This window comes from Mobula birostris, chromosome 29 (genome assembly GCF_030028105.1).
Source record: "Mobula birostris isolate sMobBir1 chromosome 29, sMobBir1.hap1, whole genome shotgun sequence".
Classification (NCBI taxonomy): domain Eukaryota; kingdom Metazoa; phylum Chordata; class Chondrichthyes; order Myliobatiformes; family Myliobatidae; genus Mobula; species Mobula birostris.
This window is the reverse complement of record NC_092398.1, coordinates 127,383-144,758: the sequence shown is the minus strand read 5'-3', so window position 1 is coordinate 144,758 and position 17,376 is coordinate 127,383. Positions and strand designations below refer to the sequence as shown.

General features: G+C 42.1%; 1 protein-coding gene across 1 annotated transcript in view; it reads right to left on the bottom strand.

Annotated features, from left to right (window-relative positions):
* The window catches only part of tmem39b (transmembrane protein 39B), a 73,477-nt gene that overhangs the window by 25,513 nt on the left and 30,588 nt on the right, over window positions 1-17,376 (bottom strand). Inside the window, exons 4-6 of the mRNA XM_072246585.1 lie at window positions 16,849-16,932; window positions 12,543-12,697; window positions 10,018-10,351 (exon numbers count right to left, since the gene is read on the bottom strand). Coding sequence (XP_072102686.1) covers window positions 10,018-10,351; window positions 12,543-12,697; window positions 16,849-16,932 — 573 coding nt within the window. The remainder of the gene's footprint in view (window positions 1-10,017; window positions 10,352-12,542; window positions 12,698-16,848; window positions 16,933-17,376) is intronic.

The following is a 17,376-nucleotide window of genomic DNA, read 5'->3' as shown; positions in this document are numbered from 1 at the left end:
GACCATACACTTCCCTACACTGTGTACCATTTGCCACTTTGCTCATTCTCCTAAATTGTCCATGTCCATCTACAGATTCCCTGCTTCCACAATACAGCCTCCCCTTCCACTTATAAATTTGTCTCGTCCACAAATTTCGGCACAAAGTTACCAATTGCATCATCCAGATACAACGTGAAAAGCAGAAGACCCAACAAAGTCTCCTGTGACACACCACCAGTCACTGACAGCCAACCAAAAAAGGCTTCCTTTATTTTCACTTGTCTCCTGCCAGACAGCCAATCTTCTGTCCACACTACTCTTTCCTGTGATACCATAGTTCTTATCTTCTTTCAAAGGTCACCATTTCCTACCCTGAGATTCATTTCAGAAACATAGAAAACCTACAGCACAATACAGGCCCTTCGGCCCACAAAGTTGTGCCGAGCATGTCCCTACCTTAGAAATTACTGGGTTTACCCTATAGCCCTCTATTTTTCTAAGCTCCATGTACCTATCCAACAGTCTCTTAAAAGACCCTATTGTATCCACCTCCATCACTGTTGCCAGCAGCCCATTCCATGCACTCAGCACTCTCTGAGTAAAAGATTTACCCCTGACGTCTCTGTTTCTACTTCCCAGTGTCCTCTTGTGGCAACCATTTCAGCCCTGGGAAAAAGCCTCTGACTATCCACACTATCAATGCCTCTCATCATTTTATACACCTCTATCAGGTCACCTCTCATCCTCCGTCGCTCCAAGGAGAAAAGGCAGAGTTCACTCAACCTATTCTCATAAGGCATGCTCCCCAATCCAGGCAACATCCTTGTAAATCTCCTCTGCACCCTTTCTATGGCTTCCGCATCCTTCCTGTAGTGAGGTGACCAGAACTGAGCACAGTACTCCAAGTGGGGTCTGACCGGGGTCCTATATAGTTGCAACATTACCTCTCGGCTCCTACATTCAATTCCATGATTGATAGCCAATACACCATACGCCTTCTTAACCACAGAGTCAACCTGCGCAGCTGTTTCGAGCGTCCTATGGACTTGGACCCCAAGATCCCTCTGATTCACCACACTGCCAAGAGTCTTACCATTAATACTATATTCTGTCATCATATTTGACCTACCAAAATGAACCACTTCACACTTATCTGGGTTGAACTCCACCTGCCACTTCTCAGCCCAGTTTTGCACCCTATCGATGTCCTGCTGTAACACTGACAGCCCTCCGCACGATCCACAACACCTCCAACCTTTGTGTCATCAGCAAATTTACTAACCCATCCCTCCACTTCCTCATCCAGGTCACTTATAAAAATCACGAAGAGTGAGGGTCCCAGAACAGAACCCTGAGGCACACCACTGGTCACTGACCTCCATGCAGAATATGACACGTCTACAACCACTCTTTGCCTTCTGTGGGCAAGTCAGTTCTGGATCCACAAAGTAATGTCCCCTTGGATCCCATGCCTCCTTACTTTCTCAATAAGCCTTGCATGGGGTACCTTATCAAATGCCTTGCTGAAATCCATATACACTACATCTACTGCTCTTCCTTCATCAATGTGCTAAGTCACATCATCAAAAAATTCAATCAGGCTCATAAGGCACAACCTGCCCTTGACAAAGCCGTGCTCACTATTCCTAATATTATTATAACTCTCCAAATGATGTGAGGGTCATGTTTTTTGACTTCTCCAGTGCATTCAACACCATCCGCCCTGCTCTGCTGGGGGAGAAGCTGACAGCGATGCAGGTGGATGCTTCCCTGGTGTCATGGATTCTTGATTACCTGACTGGCAGACCACAGTACGTGTGCTTGCAACACTCTGTGTCCGACAGAGTGATCAGCAGCACTGGGGCTCCACAGGGGACTGTCTTGTCTCTCTTTCTCTTCACCATTTACACCTCGGACTTCAACTACTGCACAGAGTCTTGTCATCTTCAGCAGATTTCGGATGACTCTGCCATAGTTGGATGCATCAGCAAGGGAGATGAGGTGGAGTACAGGGCTATGGTAGGAAACTTTGTCACATGGTGTGAGCAGAATTATCTGCAGCTTAATGTGAAAAAGACTAAGGAGCTGGTGGTAGACCTGAGAAGAGCTAAGGTACCGGTGACCCCTGTTTCCATCCGGGGGGTCAGTGTGGACATGGTGGAGGATTATAAATACCTGGGGATACAAATTGACAATAAACTGGATTGGTCAAAGAACACTGAGGCTGTCTACAAGAAGGGTTAGAGCCGTCTCTATTTCCTGAGCAGACTGAGGTCCTTTAACATCTGCCGGACGATGTTGAGGATGTTCTACCAGTCTGTGGTGGCCAGTGCTATCATGTTTGCTGTTGTGTGCTGGGGCAGCAGGCTGAGGGTGGCAGACACCAACAGAATCAACAAACTTATTCGTAAGGCCAGTGATGTTGTGGGGATGGAACTGGACTCGCTCACGGTGGTGTCTGAAAAGAGGATGCTGTTTAAGTTGCATGCCATCTTGGTCAATGTCTCCCATCCACTACATAATGTACTGGGTGGGCACAGGAGTACATTCAGCCAGAGACTCATTCCACCGAGGTGCAGCACTGAGCGTCATAGGAAGTCATTCCTGCCTGTGGCCATCAAACTTTACAACTCCTCCCTTGGAGGGTCAGACATCCTGAGCCAATAGGCTGGTCCTGGACTTATTTCATAATTTACTGGCATAATTTACATATTACTATTTAACTATTTATGGTTCTATTACTATTATTTATGGAGCAACTGTAACGAAAACCAATTTCCCCCAGGATTAATAAAGTATGACTATGACTAAATCCTGCCTCTCAGGATATTGTCCATCAACTTACCAACCACTGAGGTAAGACTCTCTGGTCTATAACTTCCTGGGCTATCTCTACTCCCTTTTTTGAATAAAGGAACAACATCTGCAACCCTCCAATCCTCCGGAACCTCTCCCGTCCCCCAATGATGATGCAAAGATCATCACCAGAGGCTCAGCAATCTCCTCCCTCGCCTCCCACAGTGGCCTGGGGTACATCTTATCCGGTCCCGATGACTTATCCAACTTGATGCTTTCCAAAATCTCCAGCACATCCTCTTTCTTAATATCTACATGCTCAAGTTTTGCAGTCTGCTGCAAATCATCACTACAATCACCAAGATCCTTTTCCATAGTGAATACTGAAGTAAAGTATTCATTAAGTACCTCTGCTATTTCCTCCGGTTCCATACATACTTTCTCACTGTCATACTTGATAAGTCCGATTCTTTCATGTCTTACCTTCTTGCTCTTCACATACTTGCAGAATGCCTTGGGGTTTTCCTTAATCCTGCCTGCCAAGGCCTTCTCATGACCCCTTCTGGCTCTCCTAATTTCCTTCTTGAGCTCCTTCCTATTAGCCTTATAATCTTCTAGATCTCTAACATTACCTAGCTCTCTGAACCTTTTGTAAGCTTTTCTTTTCTTCTTGACTAGATTTATTACAGCCTTTGTATACCACGGTTCCTGTACTCTACCATGACTTCCCTGTCTCATTGGAAAGGTACTTTGGATCTGTCTTCACTAGGGAAGACACAAACAATCTCCCAGATGTAATAGTGGCCAAAGGACCTAGGGTAATGGAGGAATTGAAGGAAATTTATATTAGGCAGGAAATGGTGTTGGATAGGCTGTTGGGTCTGAAGGCTGGTAAGTCCCCGGGACCTGATGGTCTGCATCCCAGGGTACTTAAGGAGGTGGCTTTAGAAATTGTGGACGCATTGGTAATCATTTTCCAATGTTCTATAGATTCAGGATCAGTTCCTGTGGATTGGAGGGTGGCTAATGTTGTCCCTCTATTCAAGAAGGGAGGAAGAGAGAAAACAGGGAATTATAGACCGGTTAGTCCGAGCTCGGTGGTGGGAAAGATGCTGGAGTCAATTATAAAAGATGAAATTACGACACATCTGGATAGTAGTAACAGGATTGGTCCAAGTCAGCATGGATTTACGAAGGGGAAATCGTGCTTGACTAACCTTCTGAAATTTTTTGAGGATGTAACTATGAAAATGGACAAGGGAGAGCCCATGGATGTAGTGTACCTGGACTTTCAGAAAGCCTTTGATAAAGTCCCACATAGGAGATTAGTGGGCAAAGTTAGGGCACATGGTATTGGGGGCAGAGTACTGACATGGATTGAAAATTGGCTGGCTGACAGAAAACAAACAGTAGCGATTAACGGGTTCCTTTCGGAATGGCAGGCGGTGACCAGTGGGGTACCACAGGGTTCAGTGCTGGGACCGCAGCTGTTTACAATATACATTAATGATTTAGATGAGGGAATTAAAAGTAACATTAGCAAATTTGCCGATGACACAAAGCTGGGTGGCAGTGTGAAATGTGAGGAGGATGTTATGAGAATGCAGGGTGACTTGGACAGGCTGGGTGAGTGGGCAGATGCAGTTTAGTGTGGATAAATGTGAGGTTATCCACTTTGGTGGTAAGAACGGGAAGGCAGGTTATTATCTAAATGGAGTCAAGTTAGGAAAAGGGGAAGCACAACGAGACCTAGGTGTTCTTGTACATCAGTCACTGAAAACAAGCATGCAAGTACAGCAGGCAGTGAAGAAAGCTAATGGCATGCTGGCCTTCATAACAAGGGGAATTGAGTATAAGAGCAAAGTCCTTCTGCAGTTGTACAGGGCCCTGGTGAGATCACACCTGGAGTACTGTGTGCAGTTTTGGTCTCCAAATTTGAGGAAGGACATTCTTGCTATTGAGGGAGTGCAGCGTAGGTTCACAAGGTTAATTCCCGGGATGGCGGGACTGTCATATGTCGAAAGATTGGAGCGACTGGGCTTGTATACTCTGGAATTTAGAAGGCTGAGTGGGGATCTTATTGAAACATATAAGATTATTAAGGGATTGGACATGCTGCAGGCAGGATGCATGTTCCCGCTGATGGGCGAGTCCAGAGCCAGAGGCTAGTTTAAGAATTAGGTGTAGGCCATTTAGAATGGAGTTGAGGAAAAACTTTTTCACCCAGAGAGTGGGGGATATATGGAATGTTCTGCCCCAGAAGGCTGTAGAGGCCAAGTCTCTGGATGCTTTCAAAAAAGAGATGGATAGAGCTCTTAAAGACAGTGGAATCAAAGGTTATGGGGATAAGGCAGGAACTGGATACTGATAGTGGATGATCAGCCATGATCACAGTGAATGGCGGTGCTGGCTCGAAGGGCCAAATGGCCTAGTCCTGCACCTATTGTCTATTGAAAGTACTTATGCAGAACTCCACACAAATATCCCCTGAACATTTGCCACATTCCTTCCGTACTTTTCCCTGAGAACATCTGTTTCCAATTTAAGCTTCCAGTTTCCTGCCTGACAGCCTCACAATTCCCCTTACTCCAATTAACCGCTTTTCTAACTTGTCTGTTCCTATCTCTCTCCAATGCTATTGTAAAGGAGATGGAATTATGATTACTATCTCCAAAATGCTTTCCCACTGAGAGATCTGACACCTGATCAGGTTCATTTCCCAATACCAAATCATGTACAGCCTCTCCTCTTGTGGGCTTATCTACATATTATGTCAAGAAACCTTCCTGAACGCACCTAACAAACTCCACTCCATCTAAACCCCTTGCTCTAGGGAGATGCCACATGATATTTGGGAAATTAAAATCTCCCATCACGACAACTCTATTATTATTACACCTTTCCAGGATCTGTTTCCCTATCTGCTCCTCGATATCCCTGTTACTATTGGGCGGCCTATACAAGACACACAGTAACGTTATTGTCGCCTTCCTGTTCCTAACCTCCACTCACAGAGACTCCGTAGACAATCCCACCATGGCGTCCACCTTTTCTGCAGCCATGACACTACCTCTGGTCAACAGTGCCACAGCCCCACCTCTTTTGCCTCCCTCCCTGTCCCTTCTGAAACATCTAAAACCCAGCACTTGAAGTAACCATTCCTGTCCCTGAGCCATCCAAGTCTCTGTAATGGCCACAACATCATATCTCCAAGTATTGATCCACGCTCTAAGCTCATCCGCTTTGTTTACAACACTCCTTACGTTAAAATAGACACAACTCAAACCTTCGGTCTGAGCACGTCCCTTCTCTATCACCTGCCTATCCTCTCTCTTGCACTGTCTACAAGCTTTCTCTATTTGTGAGCCAACCTCCTCTTCCCCAGTCTCTTCAGTTTGGTTCCCATCCCCCAACAATTCTAGTTTAAACTCTCCCCAGTAGCCTTAGCAAACCTCCTCGCCAGGATATTGGACCCCTGGGATTCAAGTGCAACCCATCCTTTTTGTACAGGTCACACCTGCCCCAAAAGTGGTCCCAATGATCCAGAAATCTGAATCCCTGCCCCCGCTCCAATCTCTCAGCCACGCATTTATCCTCCACCTCATTCTATTCCTATTCTCACTGTCGCGTGGCACAGGCAGTAATTCCGAGATTACTACCTTTGCGGTCCTGTTTCTCAACATCCTTCCTAACTCCCTGTATACTTTTTTCAGGACCTCTTCCCTTTTCCTACCTATATCATTGGTAGCAATATGTACCACGACCTCTGGCTATTCTCCCTCCCATTGCAGGATATCTTGGACGTGATCTGAAACATCCTAGACCCTGGCACCTGGGAGGCAAACCACCATCCACGTTTCTTTCCTGCTTCCACAGAATCGCCCGTCTGACCCCCTACTGCCTTCTTCTTCCTTTCCCTACCCTTCTGAGCGACAGGGCCAGACTCTGTGCCAGAGGCATGGCCACTGTCGCTTCCCCCAGGCAGGCCGTCCCCCCAACAATACTCAAACAGGAGTACTTACTTTCAAGGGGTACAGCCACAGGAGTACTCTCTAGTACCTGACTCTTCCCCTTCCCCATCCTGACTGTGACCCACTTGTCCATCTCCCATGGCCCCGGTGTGACCACCTGCCTATAACTCCTTTCTATCACCTCCTTGCACTCCCTGAACAGGCGAAGGTCTTCGAGCTGCATCACCAGTTTCCTAACTTGGTCCCTTAGGAGCTGCAGCTCAACACATCTGGTGCAGATATGACTGTCTGGGAGGCTAGGAGACTCCAGACCTCCCACATCTGACACCGAGCACAGAAACACTCACAACACGCTGGAGGAACTCAGCAGGTCGGGCAGCATCCGTGGTAACGATGAGTCAATGTTTCGGGTCGGAACCCTTCGCCAGGACTGCAGAGGGAAGGGGCAGAGGCCCTATAAAGAAGGTGGGCTCCCCGAGCACAGAAAACTGGCCTCACACACATACTTCCTCTTTTCCGCAAGTAACACCGGTAAACCTACCTTGCCTCGCCTTGTCCCATTACCGCCTAAGCCCATTGAGCCAAAGCCCTATCACTCTGCTGCCTCTCACTCCACTGCCTGCTCCGAACGCTGCCCACTGGATATGGTGGTCTTCTTTTTAAACCTTTCGCACTCTACTGGCTGACATCACGCGCCTGCACAGTATTGCCTCTCTTTTACCCCGAGTGGTAAAAACTGCCTTCGCACCAAAAAATCAGCCGTTCACTTGCAGCCTTCTTGCTCCAAATCTGCAGTCATTCTTGCAGTCATTCACAGTAAATACAAAGAAACAATAAGATCAATGGGAAAAGAAATGCACACGAATAAAGACGGGCAGACAATCAAAGTGCAAAAATTGCAAATACAAAAATGAAAATAATAATAATAATAAGTAAGTAAGTAATAAATACTGAGAACATAAGCAGCAGAGTCCTTAAAAATGAATCCATAGGTTGTGGAATCAGTTCATTACTGGGGTGAGTAAAGTTCAGGAACCTGATGGTTCAGGGGTAATAATTGTTCCTGAACCCAGTGGTGTGTGACCTATGATTCCTGTACTTCCTGATGGCAACAGCAAGAGGAGAGCATGGTTATTTAGTAGCCTCATGTGCAGCATCCTGTCTAAAGCCTTCTGAAAATCCAAGTAATCAACATACACTGATTCTCCTTTGTCCATCCTGACTGTTATTCCCACTTTAAGGAAACCATGCTGACTACAGCCTGTTTTATTGTATGCCCTCAAGTACTCCAAGGCCTCATCCTTAATAATTGATTCTAACATCTTGCCAACCAATGAAGTTAGGCCTATAATATCCCGTCTTTTGCCCCCCTCCTTCTTAAACAGTGGTATGATATTTGCAATTTTCCAGTCCTCTGGAATGATTCCAGAATTCTTGAAATATCACTACTAACCCTCCACAATTGCTTCAACTCCCTCTTTCAGAACCCTAGGGTGTAAACCATCTGGTCCAGATACTATCTACCATCAGATCTTTCAGCTTCCCAAGCACTTTCCCCTCAGTAATAGTGACTACACTCACTCCTGCCCCTGACAATCTCAATTTCTGGCATTCTCCTGGCTTTTTCCACAATGACGTTAGATACTTATCCAGTTCATTGCTATCTCTCCAGTATCATTTTCCAACTGTCTGATGGCCCCCCCTTGCTTTTACTCTTCATATAACTTACCTTCACATTTCATCTTTCCTATCCATATTGCTATTTTAATTGCCTTCTGTAAGTTTTTAAGCTTCCCAGTCCTCTAGTTTCCCACTAATTTTTGCTATATTGTACATCCTCTTTTGCTTTTATGCTGTCTTTGACATACCTTGTCAGCTACGGTTGCCTCATCCTCCCTTTAGAATTCTTCTTTCTCTGGGATGAACTATTTCTGCGTCTTACAAATTATCCCCAGAAACTCCAGCCACTGCTGCCCTACCATCATCCATACTAGTGTCCAATTCCAATCATCTTTGGCCAGCACATCTCTCGTGACTCCATAGTTCCCTTTACTGCATAGTAATATCAATACATCCAATTTTAGCTTCTCCCTCTCAAAATTCAAGGTGGTTTCTATCATATTATGATCACTGCCTCTTAAGAGTTCCTTTACCTTGAATTCCCTAATCAAATCTGGTTCATTACAAATCCAGTCCAGAAATGCCTTTCCCCTAATGGAATCAATCACAAGCTGTCCTAAAAAGCCATCTTATAGACATTCTACAAATTCCCTCCCTTGGGATCGAGCACCGGCCTAATTTTCCCAATCAACCTGCATATGGAAACCCCCTATGTTCATTGTAACAGTGATCTTATTACATGTCTTTCTATTTCCGGTTGAAACTTATATCCCACATGCTGGCTACTGTTCGGTGGTCAGTATATACTTCCCATTAGTCTTTTTACCCCAGCAGTTCGACATGTACTGATTCTATACCACTTCTTTCTAAGGATTTGGTTTCATTTTTTAAAAAAAACTAACCCAGCCCAGCTGCCTGTCCTTTCAATACAATGTACTCTAGAATGTTAAGCACCTAGCTGTGATTATCTTTCAGCCACCACTCAGTGATGTCTGCAACGTCACATAAGCCAATTTGTAATTCGCTACAAGATCATCTATCAAATATAACGCCTTAAGTCCTGTATTCACCACCCTTATTAATTTTGTCTTCACATTACCGTAAGTTAAAATTGGGATCCCTTTCCAAACTTTTTGATGGAGTCTCTGTTCCGGAGACTTTCACGACTTCTCCTGCATTCTCCTTCCCTTTTACTTCTCCAAGCTGTTGAACTCACTCCTACAGCTCTCTAAGGAACAAAATCCTGGCCTGTCTAACCTCTTCTTATAACTCAATACCTCAGCAATGGAAAATAGAACTTTAATGCAGAAAAGTAGGAGGCGATATATTAAGGAAGTTCAGGAAGAACATCACCACTCCCAGCTGACTGCCAATAGTCATTGCCTGTGCTCATAGCAAGAAAAATCACTTTTAGTTTCACTCCCTTACTGTCAAGCTATTTGGACTTGTGCATCACAATGCAGTTTAACTTGTTAACAAAAATTTAAGCCATTTGTAATTTGATCCGAAAGTTTGGTATTCATCAACTTTAAATTTGTTTTGCTCTTAGGAAGACTTGCACACCATTCCTCACATCTGCTGTGAGCAAAGGTGTATTGGTTAGCTTAGCAAACATTTTAGACGATGCATTTGACATTGCATTACTTACTTTTATAAACCAAACAGGCACAAAGGCTATGTAATAGGCACTCAACATTGCATTAACCAGAACTTCCTTCATACGCCAGTTGAAGTCCATTTTGAGGTGTTCCACTTCATTTCTTATCAAGTCTGGAGACAAGCAGCATGCATGCGTTGGCATAGAGTTTAAACTCTGCATCTGATTTGTATGATTTTTCAAGGTCTCCTTTAAAACTGTTAAATAGTCTTTACTTCTTTCAACTGCTGTTATTGTTTCATTGGGGCCTATGTTGGCCACAGATGAGAGGTGGGACTTCTTGGTATCATATTTTAACCGAAAAAAAGGGATGTACATTCCAAACCTGTAAAACCAATAAAAACAAAAAGCAAATATCATAATTCCTTGCTGCATTCTTACTGGCAAATATTCACTAAGTTTTACAAGTCAGTAGATCACTCAATACATACTCAGGGTAAGAAAACAGGCAAGGAAAACAAGAGTCTGCTAGGAAACTACAGAGCATATGTAGTTGGGGAACTCTGAAAGTAAAGGAAATTCCACTGCAAATCTCCATAATTAAAAAGGACATACTGGATGCTCTAGCAAGCTTCAAAGGCGAATAAAACCCCAGGGCAAGATGAAATTTATCTTGGGCTGTCATGACATGCAAAGGAAGAGATTACTTTGGCTTTCACCCCAAGACATAAGTGCAGAATTAGGCCATTCAGCCCAAAGAGTCTACTTCTCCATTCAATCATGGCTGATTTATGATCCCTTTCAACTCCATTCTCTTATCTTCTCCCCATAACCTTTGAAGCCCTTAGTAATCAAGAACCTATCCAACTCGGCTTTAAATATACCCAATGACTTGGCCTCCACAGACGTCAGTGGCAATAAATTCTACAGATTCACCAGCCTCTGGCTAAAGAAATCCTCATTTTGTTTCTGAATGCAGACAAGTGTGAGGTATTGCACTTTGGTACGACAAACCAGGGCAGGATTTAAAGAGTGAATGGTAGGGCATTGAGGTGTGCTGTAGAACAAAAAGATCTGACGATGCAGATCCATAATTACTTGAAAGTTTTATCAGAAGTAGATAGGGTTGTAAAGAGAGCTTTAAGCACAATGGCCTTTATAAATTAAAGTACTGAGTACAGGAGTTGAGATGGTATGTTGAAGTTGTACAAGGCATAGGTGAGGCCTAATTTGGAGTATTGTCTGCAAATCTGGTCACCAACCTAAAACAATCAATAAGCTTGAAAGAGTACAAGGAAAATGTATAATGATGTCACCAGGACTTGGGGAGCTGAGTTTTAGGGAAAGGTTGAATAGGTTAGGACTTTACCCCCCAGTACATTGGACAATAAGGAGATTTCATATACTGAAGAGGAACACAAATTATAAGGGGTATAGATAAGGTAAATACATGCAGGCTTTTTTCCCCTCAGGTTTAGTGAGAATAGAACTGGAGTTCATAGGTTTTGGCTGAGATCTTTAAATCTTCGGGGCCACAACTAAGGTACCACATGACCGTGACAGGGACAGGAATATTGATCACTTTGAAATGCAGGGACTGATCTCAGAAATGCAGCATGCCTTTGTCAAGGCTAGATCAACAACTTACAGCTTGTTCTTGCAGCCCTTCTTAGATAAAAGTAGGTACTTAGCTACCCTTTAGTCCTTGGGTACCTTACCCTTGGTTAAATCTGATGTAATTTTTTCATTACTAAAGATAGAATTATTTTCATAGTATGTATATTTGCTCTAGTACAAATTATAACTTGATAGGTATTCCTCATTTCTAGAGGAATTAATACAAACACAAGTTTTAACCAGTTAAACCTGACTTTTGAAACAGAGGAATAAAATTCCAGAACAGAATTGAACATTGACAGGATTTTGATACATTTATAAATCACCATTTTTAATGTGGTTACTGTTATGCGGCTTCTCCCACAGAATTCCAACAATCCACATGTTGGAGGCACCAATGCCTTTTAATTGGATTGGATCAGTCACACACAACTATGGCTGCAAAAACAAGTTGGAATCTGGTATTCTGCTATCAAACATTTCCCTCCTAATTCCTCAAATTATTTGCAGAATCTTCGAGAAGCAACTCAAAAATGCAAGGAAATGTTTTCCTGGATAAATGCAGCCTTAACTCAAAGGTTTGACACAGCAGCTGAGAACTACTCAGGACATCAGCAACGGACTAACTATGGCATTGTACAGCTGTAACATAATCCTTATATCCTTACACTTCAGTTCTTGTGTCAAAGGATTGCATTCCATTTGTCTTTTGTTCATTTCTATCCAGTAGCCATCAATCAAAAGAAACCTTGGGACAACTAGTCTTTTCCACCCCACTTCAGTTTGATACAACTTCAGTGTCTGCTCTTGACCTACACTATTACCTTGCTGTCCCCACTTTCTAATTGGTTTTATACAATAACATCTTCAAACACAAGAAATTCAACAAGAATTCAAATTACACCAAATAAAGTCACTTTTCAGAAATAATAGCAAGTCTTTGAAAGTCAGGAACTTACGGATAACATAAGAACAATAAATTCAAAAAAGAATATGTTCGAAAGAGGTAAATGAGCGATCGGCACAGGCTCCATCCTGTTCCAGTCAAGACAGCGAATCGAGTGGTCACAAAAATGACTGACTGAGGTACTGAGATTTTACCTCCATAAGAGGCCTGAAAAATAACAAAAAGAAATAAGACATTGCAACCAATACATAACAGGAAAGTAACACATTGAAAACTAGTCTAATATAAAACAAACACATTGTTCTTCCTCATTGTTAAAATGCTATCAATCTTAACTTAATCTATTTTCAGAATATCCACATTTTACATTCTCATAGCCAAATGAAGATTCCATCTTAGAACAGACAGTTCCAACTGCATTCTGTAGTTCTAGGTAGTTACTAGGCATTATGGAAACACGCCTCATTCATTATATGGACCTGAAAGAATTTCCTTTGAATTGTACCTATTGAACCACATTGCATGGTGATGGTGACTCAGAACAGTTAAGGTATCAAAGATGGCAGTCAGTAAGGTCCATACTTCATGCAAGAGCCAATCAGCGAGTTCTCTTGCCATTTCCCACAGCCTTGCAACTTGAAACGTGGCACGGAGACAGATTCAAACATGGCATTTAAAAGGAAGCAGATAAACTGTCATGAGCTTGTTCTGCTCCCTTTTAAGTGCTACATTTGTATTTCTCTCCACCACTACTCCTGAAATACAATATAGAGATCAATCATCACACAAAACTTTCAGACACTTTTCATTCACTCTACTCTTCTGCCACAGGGAATAGTTTCTTTCTTTCAACTCTGTGTAGTTTTAAAAATTATTTTAGATCTTTCTATCAATCCCACTTAAAATTTTTTTAAATCCAGGAACAACATGATCCTTCATTTGTTCTGTTGATCATATTTTAAAAAGTTGTATATTTTGCAGTATAAAGTGTACTTGATAATGTATAAAACATCTCGCTGGTACAACTGCAGAATTTCTGTGTGCTACACCCATGCAACAAAAATCTCATGTCCTTGATCCCTTCCAGAAAATCTCTTCTACACATCTTCTAAGTTCTTCACATCTTCCCTAAAATTCAATCTATGGAAATGGACAATTTCACAGTTGTATCAACCTATCTTTAAATAGACAGTTGCAAGAAAAAAAAATGTGAACCCTGCAATTACCTAGGTTTCTGCATTAATTACTCATAAAATGTGGTCTGATCTTCATCCAAGTCACAATATTCAGGGATTCACCTTCAGATCTGAATGAATATGCCAGTTGTCACTAACTTTATCAAGACGTGAGTGGATGAGTGCATGCCTTCGAAAACATACCAGTCATATCCAAACCAAAATCCATGGATGAACCAGAAGATTCATAGTCGGCTAAGGGCTAGCTCCATGCAATCAAGACCAGTGATCCAGAACTTCACAAGAAGTCCAGGTATGACCTACAGAGGTTACTTTAAGTGCAAATAAAACTATTCTGATTGAAGAGACAGAAATGGGTGCATATCAGCTCTGGCAAGGTTTGTAGGCTATTACTTTCTACAAAGCAAAAGCTAACATCATGAATGGCAGTGATGCTTCACTCCCAGATTAGCTCAAGGCCTATTATGCTCGTTTCAAAAGGGAGAATAAAGTGACAGCTGTATGAATCCCTGCAGCATCTGGTGACCCTGTGATCTCCGTCTTGGAGGCCGATGTCAAAACATCTTTCTTGAGAGTGAACTCTCCCAAAACATCAGGCCCTGAAAAGCTGTGTCAACCAATAGGCAGGAGTGTTCATGGATATCTTCACTACTGCAGTAAGAAGTTTGCAACTGCTTCAAAAGGGCGACAATCATACTAGTGCCCAAGAAGAGCAGGGTGACCTGCCTCAAAGACAATCACCCAGATGCACTCACATCTGCTGTGATGAAGTGATTTGAGAGGTTGGTCAGAATCATCTCCTGCCTAAGCAAGGATCTGGTGCCTGTCGCCACAATAGGTCTATCAGTGATGCAGTCTCCCTGGTTCTTCAGTCGGCCGTGAATCACCTAGACAATTGCAATACGTGCATCACGCTGCTGTTTATTGATTATAGTTCAGCATTCAACATCATCATACCCTCACTACTAATCAACAAGCTTCAAAACCTGGGCTCTGTATCTCCCTCTGCTAATGGATCCTTGATTGTGGGACGCCACAGTCAGAGCAGATCAGAAATAACATCTCGCTGACAATCAACACTGATGTACCTCAATGATGTGTGCTTAGCCCACTGTTCTACTCTCTCTACACCCACAACTGTGTGGATAAGCACAGCTCAAACGTCATCTACAAATTTGCCAAAGATATAACTATTGCCGGCAGAATTTCAGATGGTGACGAGGAGGCTTACAGGAGTGAGATAGATCAGCTGAGTGGTATTGAAATAACAACCTTGCATTCAACATCATAAGAGTAAGGAATTGACTGTGGAGTTTAGGAAGAGGAAGTCGAGGAAACATACTCCAGTCCTTATCGAGGGATCAACAGTGGAAAGGTGAGCAGTTTCAAGTTTCTGATGCAATTACAAGGAAGGTTCAACAGCTATATTTCATTCAGGATTCAAGGAGACTTGGTACGTCACCAAAACCTCTCACCAATTTCTACAGATATACCATGGCGAGCATTCCAACTGGTTGCATCACCGTCTGGTATGGAAGAGCCACTGCACAGGATTGGAAAAAGCTGCAGAAAGTTGGAAGCTCAGCCAGTGCTATGGGCACCAGCCTTCCCACCATTGAGGACATCTTCAAAAGGCAATGTCTCACAAAGGCAGCATTTGTCATTAGGACCCCAATCACCCAGGACATGCGCTCTTCGCATTCTTACCATTGAGGTGGTGGTACAAGATCCTCAAGAGGCACATTCAACAGTTTCTTCCCCTCTGCCATCAGATTTCTGAACAGACATTGAACCCATATACACTATTTCATTATTTTTTCTTTCTTTGCTCTGTTTTTGCATTACTTATTTAATTTTAACATCTATTTTACTGTAATTTAGTTTTTTTTATGTATTGCACCGTACTATTGGTGAAAAACAATATCACATGACATACAGTATTCGTGATATTAAATCTGATTCTGATCCTAACAGTCATATTTCATTGCCTCTCTTTGTGCCATCTTAATTCATTTCAGCAACTCCTCATACTTTCTCTTCACACATAATAGCTGCTCCCAAACCATTTTCAAATGCAGACTTGCAATTTGAAAGTTGGCTTTTCCGCATTTCAAGCACTTAATTTCTGGCCAACTATAAATTTTGACAACTACTTTGAAACTTACTGAGTTATGGTCACCATTCTCAAAATTTCACTCTCTAACACTTCATCCACCTTCTGGGCTTCATTTCTGAATAGGTCTAGCATAGTAGCACTATCTACGTATTGGCATAACAAGCTCTCACAAACACTTAAAAAATTCCACCCCATTTAAACCTTTCATTCTCGGGTAATCCTAATTAATATTTTGAAAATTGATATCCATTCTTACTATAACCCTGTTCCACTTACAGCTTTATGTGATTTGCCTACATAGTAATATTCCGTCTCCTTCTAACTATGTCATTGCCCCTTTATTATTCTGAAATTCAACTCACATGACCTGATTTGAAGAACCTGCAGTGATTATCCCTTTGACCAACAATAAATCTTTTTCATTACCCTACTCTGGCTAAAACTTATATACCTGCGCATGTTCTAAAATCTCACCACCCACTTCTCTGAATTTTCTAATTAGTGTCTTGTTAAGGAATGCAAATATAAAGTATTCATTTAAAATATCATCAGCACACACAGATTGCTCATTTGGTTTCTAATCAGCCCCATTCTTTCCCTGCTTACCTTCTTGCCCTTAATATATTTATAAAATGCTTAGAATTTTTGTTAATCTTGCCCACAGTGGTTTTTGCCCTGCCTTTTTCAAGTACCCTCTCCTATACTTTGTGTTTCACTTCCCAACCTGCCATGCGCTCTTTATTTCTTCTTCATCCAAACCTAAATCTTGCTTGACATCTAGTGTGCCTAGAACTTGCTATTCTGACCTTCCTCCATTTTGAGATCAAGTTCACCCCAGAATCTATTTCACTTTTCAATAATTTTATTTTTGCCATATTCATATGCTGAAATGGGGTTTCTCCAAAATTTCTGGACTATCTCATCTCTTCCTGTAACTATCTTGAAACTTTCAGAGTTATGATCAGGATAAAATGCTCTCCCATTGATATTCCCACATGGCCTCATTCCCAGTCCTGCCCGTCAATTAAGCACTGCATGCAATTTACCTCTTTGACAACTGCAATAATAAGACGACGGGCCAACACAATAGTAATGAGGATTAGTAAGTTGTAATCAATCAGATGGAAGTTCTGTAACAGAAAGAAAAAAAGTTCAATCAAGGCTAAAATACTGATGCAGTAACATGATAATTCAGATCATTAAATTAACCAAACAGAATTATAATCAAATCTTAAATACCACTTCATTTGATTGTCTTCTAATTACTTACACCATTAGCAAAATGTCTAAGAAGGCAATAATGTTTTAACAACCAAAGAATTACACACACTTTACAGTGATAAGCTTTCCTACTAAAAGATCATATAAACTTTTTCTTAAAAACCTTTTTCAGTTAAATATTTTGGACAATATTCTTAAGTAATCAACAATCTACTGCCCAAACATCTATAGAAACTTAAAACTATTGATATTGTTCTTTTCATGATCCTTAACCTTATTTTTTCTTCATTCTACTACAGAAACAAATACAAATCCTATTATAATCCTGTAATATCTCATTCAGCTATGACTAA